The sequence below is a fragment of the Penicillium daleae genome (assembly GCF_028827525.1).
Source record: "Penicillium daleae strain IBT 16125 chromosome Unknown utg000008l_segment0_segment0, whole genome shotgun sequence".
NCBI classification, from domain to species: Eukaryota; Fungi; Ascomycota; class Eurotiomycetes; order Eurotiales; family Aspergillaceae; genus Penicillium; species Penicillium daleae.
The window spans coordinates 447248-462173 of NW_026623156.1; the positions used below are offsets into that span (position 1 = coordinate 447248).

Below are 14926 nucleotides of genomic sequence, written 5' to 3' on the forward strand. Positions count from 1 at the left end.
TGGCCTTTGGGAGGGGGCGAGTTGGGCCGTGGCAGGAGGGAAAATGCGGGGGAAAACGTGGAGAAGGTGGACGGTCATCATCGACTTGGCTGGACGTGGATTGACTTGCGGACGCAGTACCGCAATGGGCTGCAGCCCCGAAACTGTAATAACCTAGTTAACCCATAGTCAACCTGTAACTTCTCGCACTTCCGTTACTGAGCGAGCTCAGTGGTCACTCGGTCGCACAGGGTCTGTGCTGGTTGGTGGCCCACTGCTGCAAGCTGGAGACGACAGTCTTCGAGTCTGGACTAGCTCGGTTTTGGGAATTAGCCGTCAGAGATAATTATGGAAAAAGAACATTTGTACATGAAAGAAGAAATAACAGAAAAAGAAAAGTACCTAGGCAGCGCGATAATTGGCATCCTGCGGCTGGCCTTGGCGGGATGAGACAAAGAAAGTTGTAACTCTATTGTACATGGTTCAGCTCTGAACTACTCCCCCTGAAGTCTCGCAAGCTGCTCCTTCTCTGTTAGGCGCATACAGAGCAAAGATAAAGCGGGTCCAAGTGGCTGACGAGTCTATTACAGTCATACTTGCGAGTAAACTGGTCCCCACAAGATCGGCTAGACAAAGTGGCCAAATTAGACGAACTGACTCGTCGAGTCATCAGACGTGGGCGGGCGATTTGATTGCGGATTACCACACACCTACTCACACACCCATGGGTTCGTGATGCAAAAAACTTGGGATCAGAATCGGTCGCCCAGCTTCACAAGCTTTAGCTTCTTCGGGACAACAAAGAGACCATTTGCCTCGACACAAACACGCCCCGTCATATCGCGAATCTCGCACCTGACGTACGCCTTGCTGTCCGTGCTCTGCTCTGGGCTCAAGGTCGAGTGGATGGAGTAGAAGTTGTCCGAGTACACCAGGGCGCGATAGTCGATATTGAGGTTCGCAGTCATCCCCGTCCGTGCAGGGAAATGGCGAATAGCTGCGCGACCGAGATTCTCGTCGATTATAGTGCCAAGAGCGCCGCCGTGCACAACGGTTGGCCATCCTTCGATGCCAGATCCCATAAACACCACGCTAACGAGCTGGTGCTCCTTTTCATTCCAAAACGCTCTCTATTCGAGTACGCTCTCGGTCAGAACTGAGCGGGATCCCGAGGTTCGGCACTTCCACAGCTCGGCAGTTGCTGGGTTCGCCCCCTGTACACAACTGCGACAAGGAGCTCAGTGCACCCGCCGAGAGATGCAGGCCCAGAATGTCAAGAGCCACTCACCTGTAATCCAAAGCCCCTGCTCCCACCCAGAGCACCCGAAGTCAGTCGATGGGTCTTGCTCTCTTCCGAATAGTTCTCGTAGACGCCCATTTCCACGAAATCGGGATCCGCCCGCAGCCTTTGCACTATCGGGAGCCCAGTGTCGAAGACGTGCTGAATGTCCTGTAACTGCAGCTTGTCCTCTGGTGTTCCCGGAATTGGTGGCGCAGCAACCTTCTTATCCATCCATTTTCCCACACTGACCCCAAGAGTTCCGAAGATTGTAGCGTAGATTAGTCGGCGCGTCCAGCGCGACGCTTGAGCCGAGGTGTTCTGGGATGCGGCAGTATTGGTGATGTTTCGGGTCGAGACCCTTGACGCAAGAGGGAATCTGGAGGTGACATGCAGTCGTGATGCATTCGCCCAGAATGGTAGCTGTAAAACCCTGCGAGAATACATTGCGATCACATTGCCAGCCCGCTGGAGAAGGAGATGAAGCCAAAGTGGATAGGAGTTTATGAGCAGACCGAGGCCCGTATCACGTGATACAATACTCCGAGAGACATTTCAGCTTGGGTTACGGGACACTAGTAGACTAACTACTGCAGGGACATATGAAAGAAAGTGAAAAAGCTACTAGCTAGAACGAGAGATTTCATTGGATATCCAATCCATAATTCCAAAATAAATATCCGCGTCGACTCATGGTCATCGTTTCTATGCATCTAATTCAGGGTGTTCCTTCTTGGTCGCAGAACAGGAGATTTGAACAATATGTAGTAGCGTCCAGAACCACGATCAGCGTTGATCACTGCTCCAAGGTGGGAAGCTCAATGGCGCGGTAGAGGAGAATCAGAGCCGAGTGGGACTCGCCTAGGGATATGTATTAGCGACACTGTTGAACAAACAGCCGTTCGTAGAATATAGACTTACCACCACCGGAGAGTGTCTCAATCTTCTCAGCGTCAACCTCAGTCACCTTGTCGTCGTTGAACCACCACCACTTGTTGTCATCCTCCTCCTCCTCCTCCTCCTCACGGCGCTTGTCGCCGGGTTGGGAGCCGTTCGACTTGCGTGCCTGCTTTTTCACGTACGCGGTGTAGTGACCACTGTCGGCACTGGCACCTTGGTGGGTGATGACACCACGAAGCTCATACAGACCAGACTGGTTGTTTCCGCTGTCTGAAGAGGAGTGTTGGTTGATAAGATCATAGAGTTCTTTCTTGGCAGCCTTGATCTCTTCCATCTTTTCGGCCTCGTACTCGGCGTCGGTTTTGAAGGTCTCTTCCATGGCAGTGTCACCGTCCTTGTCGTTTGCCTTGCTCTTGGTCTCCGTAGTCTCTTTCTTCTTCTGCACCGGCTCTTTGCTTGCTTGAGATCCCGCCGCCTCTTCCTCTTGCTTCTGATCCCCCTCCCGCTTATTGTTCAGCTTCTGGCGCTTGCGAGACCGCTCAACATCCAACTCGTCTTTGCGAATCTCACGAACCTTATCGCGGACAGGCACGAGTTGCTTCCTAAGCTCCTCGGTACAGAACTCCACAATATCAAGCTCGGCAGGGAAGGTAACCTTGCGCATGATCTTGGCCTTCTTCTGAGTCTCACGCTTCCAGAAGAAACGCACAAAATGGACGGTGAGGTACATTGGCAAGCGAGAGATGCGCGAACGCTTTGTATAAAGAGCGTTGCGGTCGAGTGTCGGGGACTGCTTCTCAATCTGCTCTTCTAATCCTGCCAAGATACCATCTTGAAGATGGTTGGTTTCCTTTCCAATGTGGCAATCCAACTTGAAGAAAACATCGGAGGACTTGGTGGGCTCCTCGCCGGCTTCCTTAGCGGTGGGATCGTCACATTCGGTAACCGAGTCAAACCGGCCGGCCATGTACCTGTCGACGAAAGAGACACGTGATGCGGAATCCTCGTTTCCATCGGCGATGGTCAGCTTGTTGCGCAGTTGGTTCACAATCTGCGACCACGCTTCTTCGGCATCCTGCTGCGCGTAGCCATGTCCATTGCGATCTCTTTGAGCAAACTGGGGAAAGACAGTCCGGAGAGCATTGACGAACATGAGAGGCGGAATGCCCTCCTGGGTTTCGGACATTTGCTTGAATAGATCTCGAAGAGAACCAGTCAGATCACTGGATCCACCCAAACCACCCAGACCAAAGCTGCTGAGGTCTGCAAGGCCCGATCGGCCAGAATCGGCACTTGACTGATATCGCTGAAGCTCTTCCTGCAGCTCCGGGACACTTCGAAGGGTTTGTAGAGTGGAGTTCAAATAGCACGTATTGCCCAGGTTTTGTAAACCGGCAGGAGTGGCTCCCTCCTGCTGTGCAACCTCAGCCTCTGTCATATCCTCCAAGAACTTCACAACCTCCTTAGGACGGCCGAGATCAGCGGCACCTTGAGCTCCGGACGGCGTGCCCATCATCATAAACGTTTGCCCTGGTTTGGCCTTGAGGGAGGACAGGGGGGTGTCATCCTTGAGTTGGCCACCTTTCACCAACACCTTTTGCCGGTCAGGCTCAACGCCAGTCAGAGAGAATAGCTGATATTTCAATGTTTCGCCGTTGGCTTCGGGATCGAGCTCGACTTCGTGGCGTTTGCCCGCATGCTTCACGATAACTGGAGAGTGATTAGTCATGGCAACATGATATTTCCGAGGTACTATTCTTGACACTCACTAGGTATGGGTGACATATTACTTGCTTCGCCCGAAGGGAAAGAGATTTTGAAGCTGCAACGAGTGATGAGATGGTTGGTAAAGGGTTGAACAGCTTGCAGCTCCGGGGAATGTGCTCGAAGGCCGTGGGGCAGAAAACAAACGCTACGTCACCGCCTTCCCGCCTTGCGGCCTGGGGCGCGGAACCTCCGCCCATGACGGCCCCTCCATCTCCTGTCGCCTAGCTTGACGTTGTTGACTGATTAACAAAGGATTTCTGGAACGACCAGCTCTTGCAATTCCTGAAGAGACTTGAATATTACTCAATTCTGCTTTTCAGTTCCTGTTAAGGCCCAGAACCATCGCATCTCCGCCCAGCATGGTACGTTGGATCCCGCAACACAGTTCCCGAGTACTGAACCTCGACAAAGTCGCAAAGTCTCCGCCCCTATTTGCAGTGTGTCCGTGTGAGTCTCACGGCTGCTCTGGCAGGTAAGATCTCTTTAAATTCGTGTCGTGTGGTTTGATCTAACGCAATCAGTCTCGAATTTCGCGTCCCAAACGAGCGAGCGCCAGTATGATTACATCGAACCCGAGGAGCATACACGGGAACTAATTTGCCTCCTAGCAATGTCCCGGAAGTGGAAGCAGGAAGCTCCCCAGAGCTTATTCTGAACCCGGTCACAATCAGCCGTAACGAGCATGAGAAGGTCCTTATCGAACCCAGTCAGTGCATCCATGCTCGTCGAACCACGCTCCGCTTAATATGCTAACTCAGCCAGGTGTCAACTCCGTCCGTTTCTCGATCCGAATTAAGCAAGCCGATGAGATTGAACATATTCTCGTTCACAAGTTCACACGCTTCCTCACACAGGTATGAGTTCAATATGTCCAGTTTGTCTGGATCTTTGCTTACCATGATCGACTAGCGCGCGGAGTCATTCTTCATCCTTCGAAGGAAGCCCATGCCCGTACGTATCCTCGATATTCCATACCATCTATGCACTCATGCTGTGCCCATTGTCTCGATAACACTTGGTTGTTCTCGACACAACCCTCGTTGCCCATACGTTCACACCATATCCCTGACTCATTTCCTAGGGCTATGACATCTCGTTCCTGATCACCAATGCACACACCGAGGCGATGTTGAAGCATAAGCTTGTCGACTTTGTCATTCAATTGTAAGTTCAGACCACAGTCGCTGGTCCACCGCGAAGAAATGACTCGAGTGCTAACAGAGAAAATAGTATGGAGGAGGTTGATAAGGAAAGTAAGTAGTACTCACTCACTCTGACCTTCCAGATTTCTTGAAACAAGCGCTTATCTCTAATCTGCAAACAGTTTCTGAGATGAAACTATTCGTAAGTTCTTTGTTGTTACATGCGCCCGGGCTATCATGATCGACTAATGTATATCAGTTGAACGCCCGTGCTCGATTCGTGGCTGAATCCTTTTTGACTCCGGTATGGAACTTTTCGAAGTCACCTCGGGAATTCGTGCTTACATTCATACAGTTTGATTAAATTCTTGGCGATCTCTCCCAACCCGCGTAGTTGCAGAGCAACTCGATGAATACAATGACCTTGTGCTTCTACCATTCCTGTACTATGCAGGTGGCTCTGTCTCGCAATACAAAGTTGTCGAATTCATTCTCGCTCTCTACCTGTTGTTAGAACTTCGCCTTTAATATCTCCTTCCATTTAGCCTGGTACTCAAATTGACCTAATGACGGTGGCACTTCGAATAACTGCATGGACACCTAGACTCGGCACATCTTATTCCCAACAGCCGGTCACCTTCGGCTGCTCAACAATGGCACAAGCACAATTCCCCAGCACCATTTGACTCGACACCACTTGCAAATCATTTACAGTAGGCCCTCTCTGTTGTGGGTGTTGCCTAGCCGATTTTGCGAGTTTCTCGAGGCTGCCCGCGAGTGATTGCCTTTTTAGTCTGCTTAGGGCTCGTTACAGCCACGACCGATTTTCCTTTTCCCACGGAGCATGTGACACGACCCATGTTTGCTCCCAAGGCCCCCCAAATCCTTCTCAACCTCCACGCACCCCGCTACATCCACGCACTTTCCTTTCTCAACTCCCTTGCTTTCTCACCACAACGTCTCTCTTTTCCACGCAACCTCCACGCACTTTTCAACCGTCTCGCTAACCCCCCAAGATGAGCGTGGAATCAACGAGCATGGCGCGTGCCCAGAGTGCGCCTGCCGACCTGGAAGACACTGATATTGCTGGCCTCAGCAGAGAGAGTGTCGTGGAGCCTCTGGGCTTGGATGATGAACAAGAACTTGCTGGTGGGTGGAATTTTGAGAATTATTATTATTCATCTGAACTCTTCTAATATCAGATTGTTTCACAGTGCTTCACTACACGGAACTAGAAACTGAGCCAGCTTCCGCCTACTGGGACGATTGCACCTACTGGGACGATTCGACCTACTGGAGCAGTACCGATAACGATAGCCAAGAGAGTCGGATGCTATCTCTGATCTGCTTTTATATGCAGGAAGAGAATCGTGTGGTGACCCCAACCACAGCAGGCAACATCCCTCGCCCAGCTTCCTGCCCTCCTCTCCAAACTTGCTCTCCCACCATCTCCTCTCTTGCCCTCCGCCATCTGATTTTCCGCATCAAGCTGATCGTTCTTGACCATCACTTTGAATCTACTCCTTCTTTAGACCGTGTTTCCCACTACCTCGCTTCACTTCCTCAAACTTTCCCACTTCACCACCACTCATCCCCCGACGCCGTTGCCGCAGGAGAAGCCATCAACACTGCGTTCAACATGTATCACCCACCGGTGAACCCTGACATCCAGGCTCAGTACGATCAGCAGATGGTGGAGTATCACTCCCGTCTGCTCAACCAGGCCATGACCCCGAGCGAGTGCCCGATTGGCAGTGAGGCGGAGATCCAACTCCGTCCTCACTATGCTGTTGTTCTCATCGAGAACGTAAGTCTACCTCATGTTCTACCCTTCCTTTGACGTTTTATCTCTCTCTGACAATAGAATACTCGGATGCAGATTCCATACACTGTCACCCGTCAAGAGGTGATTCAGTTCTTTGGCCGCGATGCTGGCTTGGCTGAGGGGTGGGCCGTCCACATCATCATGGAGCGTTCCTCTGGCAAGACCATGGACTGCTATGTGGAGTTCAACAGCACCAGCGATGCCATGAATGCTGTGCAGCGGGTCAAGAGAATGCACGACGCCAACCAAGGCCCCCGCATGGGCAACCGCTATGTTGACCTCTCGCTCAGCACCCAGGCGGCCCTCATGAAGGCTCTGTTTCCTCGCGCCAAGTGCATTGAGTGGGTGAACGGCCGTCCCAACAAAGTGCCCAAGCGTCAAGATGAGCCATGGTCGAGTGGTTTTAACGGATTCCTGACCGACGAAGAGCTTTTCTGTGTGGTCCGTCACGCTCGCGAGCCCAACCGGGTATGTGCCTCCTGTCACCTATCTGTGTTGTTTACGGACCCCAGAACTAACCCAAATCTTAGAGCCTCTATGCAGTGAAGGTCCCCCAGCGTACCTACGAGTCGATCATCAGTACCATCTGGAAGGTAAGAAGCTGCATTTGCCTCTTGATTATTTGGTCTTCTGGGCCGTTTGTTTGTTTGCTGTGTTCCTGAAACTGGACATCTAGTTCCCATGGCTCGCTACTGACTTGTACACCGTGCACGCGCGCAACAAGCTCTACGACAGCCTGAGGCTTATGATCGATGCTTTGGTGGGTCGCCTGCGCAATGGACAAACCGTCGGATTGGATACTCGCCTGGTGTCTGAGCTCCTTCGTGCCGGCCTTGAATGTCCTGCATTCAACCCCCGTATGAAGTATGTCCTTGCAGAGACCAGCCAAGACCAAGGAGTCCTGCGCCGGATGAACCCAGGGTACCTGATCTTTTTCCCGTTCGACACGCTGACCTGGCTGCGTCCGAACAACCCCGTCGCGTTGGAGGTAAGTCTCACTGCTTTCACAAACTTCTTTCATTTGTGTGAGTAATGACTAATGCGTTATAATCAGTTCTATGCCACGCTCATCTCCCAGAGCGGGGCCAACAGCATCCCCCAAGGGATGATGCGCCGTGGCTTCGAACCACGCTACCAGCGGCCCTACGGCGACTGGTGGTTCGAGTGGTCCCCGGAGGTGGCCGTGAACAAGTCGTTTGCAGACGCCATCCGTGATGAGATGCGGCTCCTGCGAAGCATGATCTCTTCTGGTCACCGAGCCATGCAGACCATGCGCCGCGCCCCACACCCTGGGGCTTCCAACCCTTCCCCGTCGGGTTCGGCATTTGTCGACACCCAGCCCGGTGGTGTCCCTCAAATGGGCACCCAGATGCAGCCTCCGTCGGGCCAGAGCGCCCCCAGCAACCCTCAACGGCAGGGTAGCCAGGCCCACTGGCCTAGCCAGGGGCCCAACCCTTACGTTGCTGGTGCCGTCGTTCCTGCGCCCGCTCCCGCTCCCGCTCCCGCTCCGGCCCGAGCCCCCCTTCCTGCGCCTATCCCTTGGCGTTTTCCCGCTTTCCGTGGCCCTCCCGGCCCTCCCGGTCCTCGTGGCTCTGGTGGCCCTCATGGCCCTGGCCCCTGGCGTGGTGACTCTTCCTCCGGAGGCCGCCGCAACCAGTAGGCCTCCCATGAGGAGAAGGAGACCAGGTATGCTTCGGCATCACCTGGGTCTCAAGATCAACAGCAAAGATCCCGTCCTTTGAGATCTTGTGGAAGATGATATTGCGGCCAATATGGCGACGACGTGACGAATTTTCACGAATTTCATGACTACCATCTACCGGCGTTGATCTGATACGGCGTTTCTTGCGGTTTCCACTCTCTTTCGATATTCTTATGGTGGTCTCCGTCTTTTCTTTTTGCTCCCATGTCATGAGTATTTTTCTTTTCCTTCTCCACTTTTCTTTTTTTTCCCCCTTTCTTATTATTTGTGGTTCGGACAGGCAGGCGGTTTGGGACCACCCCAACCCGGGGTAGGGTGAATAGCCAGCCATATCTAAACCACTAATAATTTCCATGTTTCTTTTCCTTCTGTTCTTTGCGGTTCGGACAGGCAGGCAGTTTGGGACCGCCCAGAGGGTGAATAGCTAGCCACATCTAAACCACCATTTATTTGCAATTTGCCTTTGCTTCTGTCCTGTGTAAATGTGTAGGTTGGTTACATGATGTATCTTTTATTTGATCGGCATGCAGATGCTGTACTCTATACTTCATGCAGTGGCCAGATGCGCATCAAACGCGGCTGCATCAGCCGCTCTTGTAGACTTGAATGTTTATCAGCTGGTTTCAAAGAGTTTTCCATATTGAGTCTTTTGTCTGACCACATTGCCCCATCAATTCTCTCAAATAGAGAGCTTGTTCTTTTCTCTCCTTTGAACCCTCCCTCTTCTGTCCTAAGTCGCCACACTGGGAGTCTAGACATTTCCTACTCAAAAAATCTGGACGATTGAGAGGGATTCGCTATTGGGCCATCCAATACGGATGGCCAACAGTATCGTGGGTGACCAGATGCCAACTTCTAGAACTGCGGGGGTGTCTTTGCTGGAATGCTCAAGTTTGTTCAAATGGTGCTCGTGAGAATGACCATTTTGGACTCAAACATTTTCTCTTGACTGCAGCACCAGATGATAAACTAACGAGCCTTTGCATAATCCAGATCAAGATCATTATTTCTGAGTTTCGAATCGCGGTCGTCCAATATTTAGTCATCCGGTGGCTCTGATTTCCCTGGTGGTGCGAGGCGCGCCTACAACTCTCATGGCTGTGCTGTTACGGAGGTTTTCGTGTGTCTTTTGAGCTATGCTTTGTCTATTTGTCGAGATGAGACGCGACGATGCATAGATACTAAGTGGGAGACACCGAAAGGTCCTGGACATGTCGGCGTTCATCCTCTACCAAGTTACATACTCAATGTCTGCGACAGACAGACCTTTCTGATCATGATCAACTGGACCTCAAAGACCATCGCGATGGGGTGGATTTGGAGCATCTTTGGAACGTGCAATCTTTTCAGGTCATCAACCCGGGGGATCGAGAAGTGTATAATACCTTTGGAATGCCCCTCGCTGCAGCTTGAAATGGAGACTATGACGGGATTGCGTCAGAGACGGTTCAATATCGGCGATCGTCGAAATTCGGCTGTCAGCAAAAAAAGCCGGACAGAAAAGCGAGAAGAAAAAGAAGGTTTGGGACCGCTAAAACAGGCGGAGCAAATTTACAGTACGAAAGGAGGGTAAATCCATACTAACAATCGAACAGGCACCCTCGCGGCTCGTATTTTACGCAGTAAGAAACACCGAAAGCCGGTTTTAATAGGCATGCGTGCGGCCCCTTTGCTCGTGGAGAACTTTGCCTTTTCGTTTTTCTTTAAGTCGGAAGTTCTGCACGGGCGCTAAGATTGCTAAGATTTGAATCTACGATCTTGCAGTCTCCCCACAGTTCATTCGCAAATTGGGGTGTGCCGAGGCGCTTATTCCTGGTCTTCGCAGATTGAGGGTGTCGTCAAAGAACAATTTGAAAATTTGGCGGGACAAACAAAGCTGCCACTACCTACTTGGACAACCATTCGACAACACAATCCCCGCCTGAGGACTGGCCAGCAACGAAGACAGCGCATCTCAACCGAGAATTCAATTGCATCTAGCCAATCCCATCAATTCAATCAATTAGATTCTACTGGAACCTAGCCATGCCACGAGGATCGTCGCGGGCCGCTCCGGCCTCGCCGCAAGCGCCTGAGGCGGCGCCAAAGCGACGCGCCTCAACTAGGTTGTCTACTTCGCAGCCCGAGATCAAGAGGGTCAAGTCCAACGCCTCCTTGCCGGGAAAACCGGTTAAGTCCACGGCAAAGAAGAGCAAGTACTTTGAACCCGAGAGCTCCGAGGAACCTAGTTCGCCGTCTAGCGAGTCCGGTGGAGACGAATCGGACTCCGCGTATGAAGAAGACAAGGCCTTCGATGTGTCGTCAGAGCACGACTCGGTGCCAGACGAGCCTAGCGAAAGCGAGGAAGACTCGAAGAAGTCTCATCCAAAGGGTAGGCGGGCACGCACGGCCACGACGGATAAGGAGCTTCTCAAGGGTAAAGAGCTCTGGCGCGAGGGCGTGCGAACGGGCTTGGGACCCGGAAAGGAGGTGTTTATCCCCAAGCCCAAGGCGCGAGATCCCGGCAACGTGCCATACCGGGATGAAAGGCTGCATCCCAACACCAAGCTGTTCCTGCAGGATTTGGCGAAGAACAACGATCGCGAATGGTTCAAAGGTAAGGCCAAGGCAAGCCATCACCACTGCATCGCCAAGCGCTTGCTCGCCAGAGCGCGATTGCCAGACAAGATCATGCTGACGGTTCCACCCACAGCGCACGACCCTGATTACCGCGCGGCAAAGAAGGACTTTGAGACCTTCGTTGAGACTTTGACCACGAAGATCGCGGAGAAGGATAGTACTATTCCTGAACTGCCGGTCAAAGATCTGGTGCGTCTAGCAAATCATACAGCGGCTTTTTCTTCCTCTCCTGCGCGTGTCTCTGACCAATGTATGTTGTCCAGGTATTTCGTATCCACCGCGATATTCGCTTTAGTAAGAATCCACTTCCGTACAAGGTATGTTCTCGCTTGCATGATCGGATCTCCTTCCGCCAGACTATCCCTGCCCGGGCAGGTGATACGGGTGACGTGGCGGGGGAGAGGCTTGTGTTACTGTGATGCTCATTAGCGGCGTGCGCGAGCCCCTGCTGACGGACGAATAGATTCATTTCTCGGCTGCGTGGTAAGTGCTATTGCCCGCAAGAGGAAAAGAGGGAATGAAATCACTCATCAACACAAAGGTCCCGTACTGGCAAGAAGGGCCCTTATGCAGCGTACTATGTCCATTTCCAACCTGGTGCTTGTTTTGTCGGTGAGTCTCTTATTATCTCGCATGTCTCTCGCTTCGTCCCAGGGCTTTTTGCTCCTTTCCCTGTGCTTCACCCAGAACGTTGTCTTTTCTTCCGTCCCTACCATTGCCCCTCTTCTGGTTTTCGTAGTGTTCACCCTGACTCGTGCGACTTCGTGATGTATAGGCTGCGGCCTCTGGCACCCAGAGGCTGATCAATTGGCGACACTTCGAGAGGACATCGACGAGAATGCAGATCAATGGAAGGCGGTTCTCCGGGCGCCGGCCTTGCGCCGCGATTTTCTGAACGGAGCGTCCGATGACGACGAAGCGGTCGTGAAAGCTTTGGCTCATGCCAATAAGGAATCGGCCCTGAAAACCAAGCCAAAGGTACGTTAATAGTCAATCTGTTTCTTGTTTTAGTTGTCTCCTTCTCCTGGCTATGGGAATGTGGTCATCGTCATCATGAATATGCTTGGTTTTATCATCAGCATCTTCATTCGTTTTGGAATTTGATGATCTCGGGTTCTACTCTATAGAAGAGGCCGAGAGACGAGGCTTGGGAAGGTGGTTGGGTGGTCGCCGTGCGATCGAGGGCATCGTCCACCCCCGACCGACACCACACATCCTAATGGTTTCTGCATCCATCTTGGACTGGGAATAGCAACTTCCGCAAAGCAATAATGCTTTAATTGCTTTGACCAGGGGATGGAGGAACTGCTCGAGGCCCGTTGGAGAGGCGTCTGGCCAGTTTGTGCTTGCCGCGTCCCAGGTTAGGTCGCCGCCCATGCAGTATCATATGGGACTGGACGAATCACAACCTGCCCGGTCAGCCCAGCAACCAGCAACCAGCAACCACGACGGATGATCTTAGCAATTGAAATCCATTGCTCATCATTCTCGTCCGTCTGGCTGGTTCACACAGTGGCGGAAAACACGAGACTAGCGCACGCGTGTCCGCGGGATAGGCATCCCGTGTTTGGGCAGCCTGGCGATGGGCTCTGAGACTGGAACCGAAGGTCACCTATTTCTCCGAGAGCCAGGCGTAGCAGGGAACGCGGTCTCGGTCTTTGAGCTCTGGGGGGATGATGGGCAGAATTAGGACCCAGGGGGTAGCCACTGGCCATCAGCTACTAGCTAAGACACCCAGCGTCCAGTCCGCCCTTGTTGGCTCAAAGTCGTGTTGGACGGTGCTTTTTCGCGCCGTCTCGTCTGGTTCCATGGTTCACTGCGGCGCCAGGCTCCACGGGCCTCAACCACTTTAACAACTTTGGGAAGAGATGCGCCCCCCTCTTTCTCCAAAACAATGAGGCCCGGAATTATTCTTGCCTTGCAAAAAAAAAAAAAAAAAAGGAGAGAAAGGACGGCGAATTGCGGGAAAATTACAACAAAATAAAAGCTGTTATGGAATATACACGAGACTAACACAAAGCATGATATGACCTTCTAGGGCTACGATGCCGACAACGACAACATCCAATTGCTCCGACTACGCAGCTTCACTCTCGGACGGCCCGTCTCGGACGCAGAAATGCTGGCTGCGGATGCGCAGGACCGGATCGTCGCGCTGGTTGAAGTCATGGAGCCCTTCGTAAGTGTACACCGGCCCAAACCCAACTCAATTCCCATCACGCCGAAACCCCCCTCTTCTCTGTTTCCCCTCTCTTGAACTTTGTCCTTTTGTACGACCATCTCTATGGAGGTACTACTACCTAGGCACACAAGGCCAGAGTGATCGATCTGCTCTGCCCTGTCGGCCTGGCCTATGCCTTGCCCTGGCGCCTAGCCCACTCCCCCGGCCGATTTTGCCCCCCATTTGACTAGCCCATTTCCTTTCTGAGCTAGCCACTTGGTCCCGGCTGGCCGTCCCTGTTGGCCTAACACCGAATCAGCGTCGCAAGATGGGCGACGGACAATACAGCCGTCACACTTTGAGTGCGCCAGAGGGGGAGGAGTCACTGCAGCTCTTTCGTGTCTTGTGTTCCCTTGCTGACCGCTTCTCGCTCGACATAGGTGACGTATCTCAACAGTGTGGTGATGCCTGATCAGTAGCGTGGTTTTGATCCGTTTTCCTTTGGTGGTTGAAGATCAATTGTTGGGAGAATCTCGCCATTTAGCACAGCAAGATCGAGGAGTGGGGTCTTTGAAGCGGGTGATGTATGCTATCTGATTTTCTTTGCACATTCCAGTGTTTGATATTGATTTGCACATTCTCTCAAATTTCATCTCTTTAATCTTGGTGTACATCTCCATTTCTCACTACTAAACCTCCGCATCGCGGTAAAGACTCGGAGAGGCGTGCCGCCCACTAGCCATTGCAAACAGCCCGCAGCACTCCCAGCCCCAAGCCTGCACTCGGCCGCTCTAGGGATCTTGTCTGACAACCCTGACAATGAGACAATGAAGTGTCACTGCGCTGCATGTCCATTGCATCCCTAGCTGCATGGTCAGCGAGGTTGAATCGACCAAATCAAAGCCCGTCATTCGAGTAAATCCCCCGATCAATTCATAAATAGTTGTTCGATCCTTGCCCGCACTAATTCGCTCTGAATCTTTGACCATGTCCCCTCCACATCATCCGCATCCGCGGTCATACCCTCTCGGTTCGGCCCTACCGTGATACCGCAGGGTAATGGCGCAGAGCTAGGAACTTTGTCTAGCATTAATCGCACTTCACCGCTAAACGTTCTATAAGAAGCAAGCACATTCTCAGCCGAAGAAAGCAATGAAGATTTGAAGTAGCGTATTGACTAAATAGTAGGTAGTGGTGTAACTACTGTGCCATGTTTTCTGTCCATCCGGGAGCCCAGCACAACGAGAAACCCATACACCCAACAGAGACCCATCTCGGGACCACAATTCTGCAGCCCACCCAGAAAGAATAAGAACAGCAAGGGAATGTGGATAGAAAGAAAGTAAAAATTTCTCACGGCATCCATCGAGCACAGCCATCATGCATGCATACTGTACTTCATAGAGTTTAATCTGTAGATGCAACCATAAGCCCGTATAACTATTACGTTCTCTATACGCGCTATCATCGATAACCCACACAGTCAACATGCTATCCACATTGTCAACAAATTATGCTCTATCGGAGACCAAAGCCTTATGAAAAAGGAGTA

The 14926-nt window shown here is 52.1% G+C and overlaps 5 protein-coding genes across 5 annotated transcripts; 3 read left to right on the forward strand and 2 right to left on the reverse strand.

The window, feature by feature from the left end:
* Positions 1 to 731: 731 nt before the first annotated feature.
* On the reverse strand, positions 732 to 1705 carry N7458_008815 (PaaI family thioesterase; the record flags this gene model as incomplete). The annotated part of the gene is made up of 2 exons (XM_056912197.1): positions 732 to 1109; positions 1268 to 1705. 2 exons carry the CDS (start codon positions 1703 to 1705, stop codon positions 732 to 734), a joined length of 816 nt encoding a protein of 271 aa, XP_056761046.1.
* A 349-nt stretch (positions 1706 to 2054) lies between these two features.
* Positions 2055 to 3943, reverse strand: N7458_008816 (ubiquitin-specific protease UBP6; the record flags this gene model as incomplete). Its single annotated transcript, XM_056912198.1, has 3 exons — positions 2055 to 2119; positions 2180 to 3868; positions 3928 to 3943. 3 exons carry the CDS (start codon positions 3941 to 3943, stop codon positions 2055 to 2057), a joined length of 1770 nt encoding a protein of 589 aa, XP_056761047.1.
* A 341-nt stretch (positions 3944 to 4284) lies between these two features.
* On the forward strand, positions 4285 to 5431 carry N7458_008817 (actin-related protein 2/3 complex subunit 4 family protein; the record flags this gene model as incomplete). Its single annotated transcript, XM_056912199.1, has 11 exons — positions 4285 to 4287; positions 4337 to 4397; positions 4447 to 4480; positions 4534 to 4631; positions 4688 to 4779; positions 4835 to 4876; positions 5007 to 5089; positions 5156 to 5178; positions 5250 to 5269; positions 5327 to 5371; positions 5423 to 5431. 11 exons carry the CDS (start codon positions 4285 to 4287, stop codon positions 5429 to 5431), a joined length of 510 nt encoding a protein of 169 aa, XP_056761048.1.
* Positions 5432 to 6083: 652 nt separating this feature from the next.
* N7458_008818 (uncharacterized protein) lies at positions 6084 to 8552 on the forward strand (the record flags this gene model as incomplete). Its single annotated transcript, XM_056912200.1, has 6 exons — positions 6084 to 6216; positions 6282 to 6874; positions 6932 to 7360; positions 7423 to 7485; positions 7569 to 7880; positions 7947 to 8552. The coding sequence occupies 6 exons, from the start codon at positions 6084 to 6086 to the stop codon at positions 8550 to 8552; spliced, it is 2136 nt and encodes a 711-aa protein (XP_056761049.1).
* A 2067-nt stretch (positions 8553 to 10619) lies between these two features.
* Positions 10620 to 13470, forward strand: N7458_008819 (DUF2461 domain-containing protein; the record flags this gene model as incomplete). Its single annotated transcript, XM_056912201.1, has 6 exons — positions 10620 to 11402; positions 11477 to 11530; positions 11677 to 11696; positions 11755 to 11825; positions 11989 to 12191; positions 13252 to 13470. The coding sequence occupies 6 exons, from the start codon at positions 10620 to 10622 to the stop codon at positions 13468 to 13470; spliced, it is 1350 nt and encodes a 449-aa protein (XP_056761050.1).
* Positions 13471 to 14926: the final 1456 nt, after the last annotated feature.